This window comes from Poecilia reticulata, chromosome 6 (genome assembly GCF_904066995.2).
Source record: "Poecilia reticulata chromosome 6, P_reticulata-male-v2, whole genome shotgun sequence".
NCBI lineage: Eukaryota > Metazoa > Chordata > Actinopteri > Cyprinodontiformes > Poeciliidae > Poecilia > Poecilia reticulata.
In genome coordinates, this window is record NC_088835.1 from 32,732,240 (window position 1) to 32,740,061 (window position 7,822).

General features: G+C 41.1%; 1 protein-coding gene and 1 long non-coding RNA gene across 10 annotated transcripts in view; both read right to left on the reverse strand.

Moving 5' to 3' along the window:
- Positions 1–2,318, reverse strand: part of fanca (FA complementation group A) — a 41,479-nt gene extending 39,161 nt beyond the window's left edge. For 4 of the 6 annotated variants that reach the window (XM_081608483.1, XM_081608481.1, XM_081608482.1 and 1 more), the window contains exons 1-3: positions 2,119–2,317; positions 1,352–1,464; positions 1,166–1,280 (exon numbers count right to left, since the gene is read on the reverse strand). In XM_081608483.1, the coding sequence (XP_081464609.1) occupies positions 1,166–1,280; positions 1,352–1,464; positions 2,119–2,173 (283 nt within the window). In that variant the 5' untranslated portion in view covers positions 2,174–2,317. Of the gene's footprint in view, positions 1–1,165; positions 1,281–1,351; positions 1,465–2,118 lie in introns of all 6 variants that reach the window. The other 2 variants (XM_081608485.1, XM_081608484.1) reach the window with 2 other exon arrangements.
- Positions 2,319–4,038: 1,720 nt separating this feature from the next.
- LOC145552065 (uncharacterized) lies at positions 4,039–7,141 on the reverse strand. 4 transcript variants are annotated; one of them, XR_014088025.1, is made up of 10 exons: positions 6,905–7,141; positions 6,514–6,651; positions 5,872–5,922; positions 5,758–5,802; positions 5,639–5,686; positions 5,491–5,554; positions 5,232–5,285; positions 5,001–5,027; positions 4,762–4,915; positions 4,039–4,682 (listed from the first exon to the last, which is right to left on the reverse strand). It is a non-coding gene; the product is annotated as an uncharacterized LOC145552065 (long non-coding RNA). The 4 variants fall into 4 exon arrangements; XR_014088024.1 differs by having other exon boundaries at positions 5,758–5,922; XR_014088023.1 differs by having other exon boundaries at positions 5,872–6,651.
- Between the last annotated feature and the right edge of the window lie 681 nt (positions 7,142–7,822).

Below are 7,822 nucleotides of genomic sequence, written 5' to 3' on the forward strand. Positions count from 1 at the left end.
GGCCCTTTGATACGGGCTGTCAGGTCCCTGTATGACCGGTGTCAGAGTCTGGTCCGCATTGCCGGCAGTAAGTCGGGCTCGTTTCCGGTGAGAGTTGGACTCCGCCAAGGCTGCCCTTTGTCACCGATTCTGTTAATTACTTTTATGGACAGAATCTCTGACCAGCCGAGGTGTTGATCCGTTTTGGTGGCCTTAGGATCACATCTCTGCTTTTTGCAGATGATGTGGTCCTGTTGGCTTCATCAGAACGTGATCTGCAGCTCACTGGAGCGGTTCGCAGCCGAGTGTGAAGCGGCCGGGATGAGGCTCAGTGCCTCCAAATCTGCGGGTCTTGAGCCAGAAAAGGGTAGAGTGCCTTCTTCGGGTTGGGGGGGGGTCGTCCTGCCTCAAGTGGAGGAGTTTAAGTATCTTTTGGTTCATGAAAGAGGGAAACATGGAGCAGGAGGTCGGCAGGCAGATTGGTGCAGCGCTTGCAGTGAAGCAGTCGCTGTATCGGCGCCCACTTCAACGCAGTGATGTACCTACTTCAGTCTGTATGTAGAGTGAAGTGAGCACCGATACAGCGCTGCTCCTTCACATTAAGAGGAACCAGTTGAGGTGGCATTTGGTCAGGATGGACGCCTCCCTGGTGAGGAGTTCAGGTCCCACCAGAAGGAGGCCCCAGAGGAAGATCCAGGACTGGGGGGATGATGTTCCTCTGCTGGGAACGCCGTGGGATTCCTGGAGGAGCCGGAACAGGAGGCTGGAGAAGGGACGTCTGGGCCTCCTACTGATTCTGCTGACCCCGCGACCCGACCCCGGATAAGAGGAAGGAAATGGATGAAAACAGCTGGTCTAGCCAAAGGCCAATCTGGATCTACACTTGCACCCAGATCCATTTACCACAAGGCTCACAATACTTTAATCCTTTTTTTAAAATAGAAAAAACAATTTAAAACTAGTTTTTGATTTTTTTATTCCAAAAGTATCAAATTTTATGGCCAGCCAGTTTTGACACCCCTGACCTGAAAGCAACTAACTCACCAAAAACTGTGGAGATGGACGGAAACTTCTGACTCTGAAGGAGGATTTTAAATAATTTTTTACAATTTTGAAATCATTTCTGTTAATGAAACATAAATTAATCTCCACTGACCTTCACGTCAGACAATAAAAATGTACACACCCACTAGCAGCCCTGCAACGTTCAAAGGGTCAGCATCAGATGCTGCCTGGTTCTGCTCCAGGTTTCGGTTCTGCTCCACCTTCTGGAAGCAGATCATGCGGCATGGATCAGAGTTCTGGAAACATCAAACATCTAAAGGTTACTGCAGGAAGAGACTTCCTATCTGTCAGATGGACCATGACTCACCTGCAGCTCCTGGAACAGGCTGCAGAGGTTCTGGTTCTGGTCCAGCAGCTGGACCGCAGCCTCCTGCAGCCGCTCACCATCATCAAGCTTTGGCTTCTTTGAGCCGCGGCCAGCTGAGACCGAGCAGAACAAGAAATATTAAAACATTCTCTAAACATCCCTAAGGAGAAAGTTTCCGACTCTGCTAGAAAACTAGAAACCATTTCAGGGACAAACTTCCTCCATGGGGACAGGATTCTGTCCTCAGCTCAGAGGAAGACAAGAAGCTTCCAGTTGTTTCCTCAATCTGCAGGAAGGCGGCAGGACGATGACATCCGTTCATTAGAGAATTAAAAACTGTGGACAAATTGTCCTGCTCAAAAGCAGAACTGCAGCTCTGCTGCTGGAATCTAGTTGAATACTTCAGGATCTTCAAGCTGCAGCCAGCCTCTCTTCCCTTGTCCTCGGTTCTTCTTCTGGCTTATTTGAGGTTAACTAAAATGTTTCATTTGGGTTTAACAAGTTAAAGCTCATCCTAGAAGCTTATTTCCATATCAGAAACTGGCTGAGAATTTTTATTTTCTCTGTAATATTTCACCCTGTGAGGCTGAAAAGAATAAACGTCAATATTTAAGCGAAGTCTAGAAAATATTGTCATATTTAGCTCCGTTTAGATTTATTCAGTTTATGTTGTATTTATAGAACGTTTAAAGCTTGAACTAGGTTCATAACCAGAACATTACTAACTTTACTCGGCCACGGTCACCTGCACAGGTGTATTAACTCACCGAGGAGGGAGCAGAGCGGCCTTTTCTGCGACCCGCAGGAAGCCTGGAGGGACATGATGTCTGGAGAGAAGGTTCCGGTTCCGAGACGATTCTGGGTCACAGAAAGTTTTGGGTCCAAAAACAGTTCTGTTTTAACTTGTCTTGCTCCTGCATTCTCTCTCCGCCATGTTTCCTCTTGGCGCTTTACGCTCTCATTGGTCGGACCTGCAGCCAATCAGGTTAGAGCTTCTTCTTCTTCTTCCAGTTTAAAAGCGCTTGGCAGGTAAAGTTTTGGCGCACCATCGCCACAAACTGGACCGATATTTAGAACCTTATTGATCGTGGACAGACCATCTGATCCATTTCCTCTGGTTATTAGCAGCAGATAATCTGCATCAGTTGCAGGCAGTTGTCCTACAATATCTTGTTGATATTTTGCAGATCAGTTTGCTGTCAGGATCCGTGTTCCCCAGTTATGTTTTTTGTTTGTTAGTCTTTTGTTTGTTTTGGGAAATCTTCCATCCTGGTTGGAACCGGCATTACGCCTGGTGTCCACCAGAGGGCACCACCTCTCCACCCCTGAGAAGCCGCCTGGGTCAACCCGTACACACACCTGCAGCTTGTTGAGGAGGCGTTGACGGTGGATATAAGCAGCGGCTCCACTTCATCTCGCCGCCTCAAGTACACCTCGCTGCAGCATGCAGAAAGGGGCGGGGACAGACCACTGTCAGCCTCTTACCTTATATGGAAATGGGACCATTGCAATCCGGAAGTGAAGGGGGCGCTAGTGGCGCTATTTCCTGTACCAGCCGCGTTAATAATAATAATAATAATAATAATAATAATAATAATAATAATAATGATAATAATAATAATGATAATAATAATAATAATAATAATAATAATAATAATAATAGAAATAAAAATGTAACGTGGTATGTCCCTTTAAAAAAATAATTAAAACTATTGTTTTTTAATGTTAAAATCACATTAGTAATAAACAACTTAAAACAAGCAACAATAATGAATTATTATGTATATGTATTTATCTATTGTCACCCAATCTAGCTGAAACAAAAGGCTTAAAAAATATTTAGGAACACATTTATCCATCCATTAATTATCATACACGCACGCATGACCCTGGGCAGATCACCAGTCCATCCTAGATTAAGAAAACAGATACCAAATACTTCAAGAACGCTGTAGTTCAATTAATAGATTGTGATGTAGTGAAACGTACTCTTATAATAAATAAATTTAAATCTAAAATATAACTAGTGCCAAAAACTATTATGCTTGGTTGCAGGTGAGCTCAACTATTGTCATTGTTTACCATAAAGTCTCATTGGAAACCTTTCCTGTAAGGACTCCAGCTTAACCAGTAATCTGATAAAAGACACTGGACTGGTGTCCCACTATTCAATTTAGAAATTCTATATCAACTCTACCAGTTGTATTTGATTCACAAACTGCGCTCAAATATTCAATTGTTGCAAAACCCAGAGACTTTTGTAAAACTTTAAATGTAGCTTCAAACTGGAAACACTCAGAGAAAATAGGTTTTAGAAAGTTTATTTGACAAGAGAATGATCCACTGTGGATTAATCATTGTTTCTGTATGAAAAGCTTCTTTGAAGTCACCAGATAAATAAATCAGGCTTATGTGTACATTCTAACGCTCTTCAATTCAGCCAATCAGCTCATCATGCGCCTCCGTCTCCAGTCTCCTCATCTTCTTGAATTACCCTTCATAAAGTCCGGCTTGATGTGAACAACTGCTCCTCACCCGAGTTTCCATCACCTCCACCCGGTCTCCACCGTCGCTCAGCATACCTTTAATCTTTGTATTATGGTATGTTTCTAACTGAACATGTTTCTGTATTTGGTTGCTTTATTTAAATAAAAACTGTTGATTCTGATTGCTAAAACATAAACGACTGAGGTTTGCAAAGACAATTTTTATTTCTTCCAGTCATTGTTAAAGTATATGAAACGTTACACATGAAATACTGAAAGGTATTATCTTTGCTTGTATTTCAAAATTTTAAAACAAGGTTATCCAATTGTTAAACAATGCTGTTACAATATATTTACAACTACTTTATTGGTTCTACTTTCTCTTTAATATATTAGAGCCACAATGTTACTTTTCCTGGAAACAACAGTTCTACCAAAAAACTAAGTAATATAAATCAACTGAACTACAACAAAAGGAACACTAAAAAATTTACATAATGTTTAAAGAACACATTGTGAAAAACTAAAGGATGACAGAACAAATCCAAATGTCAGCAGAACAGATTTACAAAGATGTCACCAAAAAAGAACAATGTGTGACAACTGAAATGTGTGAAAGACTGTGGAAAACAACTATTATTCTCCTTGCATTCAGTACTGACATCCAGGGCAGTGTCCAGGTCTGCCATCACAGTAGTAACGAGGGTAATCTCCTCGTCTTCCATTTCCAGTGAAGCCCACACAGTCTTTATATTGCCGGTTACAGGAAGAACACGTAACAACTGCAAAAGGAATCCGGTTTTCTGCCTTGAATGACTTTGAAAATTTACCCCAGTTGATCTCACCTGTAAATGAATGATAAATTTCATGTAGTTTAAATCTAATTTAACATGTTTTATGTGGAAAAAAGTCAAAGGTTCTTACCATCCAGCCAAGCAAAGTGAGTCCTCTTCCTGAACACTGGGTCAGACACAATGGCTTTAAAGCGCTTGCAGGGGAATGCCAAGGTGAGGTAAGCTGCATCTCCCTGTGCTAGTATCACCTCTTGGAGAACAGCTTCCAGTACATCCAAAGGCATCTGAAAATTACAGAAAAACAGGTGCATTGCAAGACTATCACCAGAATAATGGCTATGACGCATATGATTATGAATGCATCTTTACCTGCAAAATTGGTGGCATCATTTGTACCTGCATGGTGAGAAGCATAAAACAGTAATTAACACTTTGTATCTCTCAGTGTCTTACCCTTTCCATCTCTACTGTCATAAAAAAATGATGTGCAAAAAATATATTTTCCTGTTTAAAAAAAAATCATTTCTGGTTTAAGTGTCAATTGCACATAAATAAATACAAATCAAAAATAATAGTTATGTGTACATTTTAAAAATTAACCTCAATTTGTGCCTCAGTTGCTTTTGCATAGGTGTGGTCATCAGCACACAGAGTCTGTAAAAAATATAGATATTTTGAAAGTGAAAGATGAGCCCAAGTCCAAACAACATCAAAACAGTTTCAACCTTTTTAACTGTCCTATCCTGATTTTGTTTCATATTTTAACAATCAAGCATTGCATAAAACTGCATTGTGAACGGACATAATAGAAATTACATGATTCAAAACTACACACTGATGAATTTGAACTAAACCATACCTCATATTTTGCCCCCTCATGAACTTTTTTCCGCTTTCTCTCCTTTTGTAGTTCTTCTTTGGACCTTTTAAAAGGACAAATTGAAGATTTTCTTTAAAAAACTGACTTATGTGTATGATGATGTGGTATATTGCACCATTATTCTTACTTCACAGGGAAGTTTCTCAGGAGAGTGAGAGTCCACCATCATGTCATTCTGTGGACATGACAGGTTCGCATTTAATGACATCTCCAACAGAAAGCATGCAGTCTTATCTGTTTCCTTACCTCCGTGAAATCAAATGGTGCTTCCATCACAAAGTAGAGAGCATACTGTGGAGAAAAATGTGATTATGTCTATACAAACAATACAACAAAATGGTGGGAGGAAGTGGATGTTACCATCACTACAAACATTCCACAGTTGTTGGACAGTCCTTGTTTAGGCAATCCCTGTGGTGTTTGAGAGAACATTCAAGAAAAGAGGGAAAATTTAAATTACTTTAACAATCAAATTAATGTATAAGACAACAGCCTTACCCACACTATTGACTGTAAACATTGAACGGAGGAATGATTGGAAATAAGCAGTCTGGTAGCTCTAAAGAACTATAATTGTCCAACAATAACATCTCACTTATATTAATATTTTTAATTTCCATTTTTAAAATAACTATCAGTGCACATACCTTCACTTTAATTCATGTCTGCAGAAATAAATGGGTAATATTACACTGCACATTATGATCAGTAAAACCGTACTTAATAGTAGATATATCACCTAATACTGTTACTCTTACTAGTGTTTTTTGCAGTTATTTACTACTATAAATATATGAAGTAGAGGGAACTACACCCACCTATGATGGCAGCTTTTAGTTTATAAACAGTGTTAGACTTTCCAGAAATGTTGGCGTGCAAAAACATATTTCAAAAAGGATTAACCTTTTTCTAGTCTTTTTTATGAAAAAAAAAAAAAAACCAACTACAAAACTGTTAAGAAGGTAAATAAATAAATGATAGTGTAAGTGTAGCTTTACATACCGTTATGTTGAACCGTAGCAGTTCTTGTTATGTGATTCTGTACCTTGAACGACTCATCGGCTTTGTATGAGCAAAGAGGACAGAAATATCCGGAATAATATTCTCTCCGTTACGAATGTTACAAATAGAAACGTGGATCTGTTAAATAAAATAAAAAAACAAAGTTTGAGCATAAAATACACTTATCAATTATACATTTTATTTACTTTTCTATTTTTATCTAATGGTGCCCTGCAGGGAAATAATTAGCTATGCTACATGCTAAATTTAACCTTACCTTCTATGAATTACGCATTTAAATAGTCTACAGCTGTTTATTATATGCTCAACGTCATCTAGAAAAGCGTATTGATTTACTATGTGATAAAAATTTTAAAGAAGGTAAAAATACCTTTTGCTGACTTTGCGCCTTTTCCATTTTGGATCGTGTGCCGAACACATGAACCCTCTCAAACTTCTTTCAATCGGCATCTCAAACCCGCTTCTTTAAGGTATTTATACTAGAAATTAGGAAAATAGCGCCCCCTTCACTTCCGGAGTGCAATGGTCCCATTTCCATATAAGGTATGAGGCTGACAGTGGTCCGTCCCCGCCCCTTTCTGCATGCTGCAGCGAGGACCTTCTCGCCTGAGTGTTTGCTCGCATTGGTAACACTACGTTCCAGAACTAGGCCCTCTGAGCATTGTTCGAGTCTAACCTCTGTTGTTTCCTCGTCAGATTCTCCCGCCGCCTCCTCGTTGCTCTGGTTCGTTCCATCGTTGCTGGCTTCTGAGTGAGTGTGCCTTTCCCTCCGTGGATCATCTCCCTCTGTGTCCTCCCTCGACGCTACCGGTGTTACCGGCCTAGACGCCACCCCTCGTGAGATCCTCCCGTCTGTGTCCTCCCTCGACGTAGCCGGTGTTACCGGCTATCGCCAACCCCGAGTGTGTGTGCGTACTGCTCCCTGTTGTCGATCCGTCTCCGGTGGATTCCCCTTCGGGACGCCACGGGTCAGGAGACCCGCGCCCGAACCCTTCCGGAGAACCACCTCCGACAGACCTAGCTCCAGGCTGTCATCTCAGGCGAAGTCACCTGACCGTTCCTGGATTACTTACCGTCCTCACTCCACTCACTCTACTTCATCCTCCTTCCAAGTAAGCCCTCCTCAGTCGTTTACCTTCAAGTCATCACTGCTCTCTGTCTAACCCTGTGCTCCCCTGTTGACAGTCAGACGACCCGGTCCGCAGTTCCAGAACTCTCCTCCTTCCCTTTCAATAAATATCATTGTAATTCACCTGCCTGTCTGGTCGTGTTCTTGCATGTGGGTTCG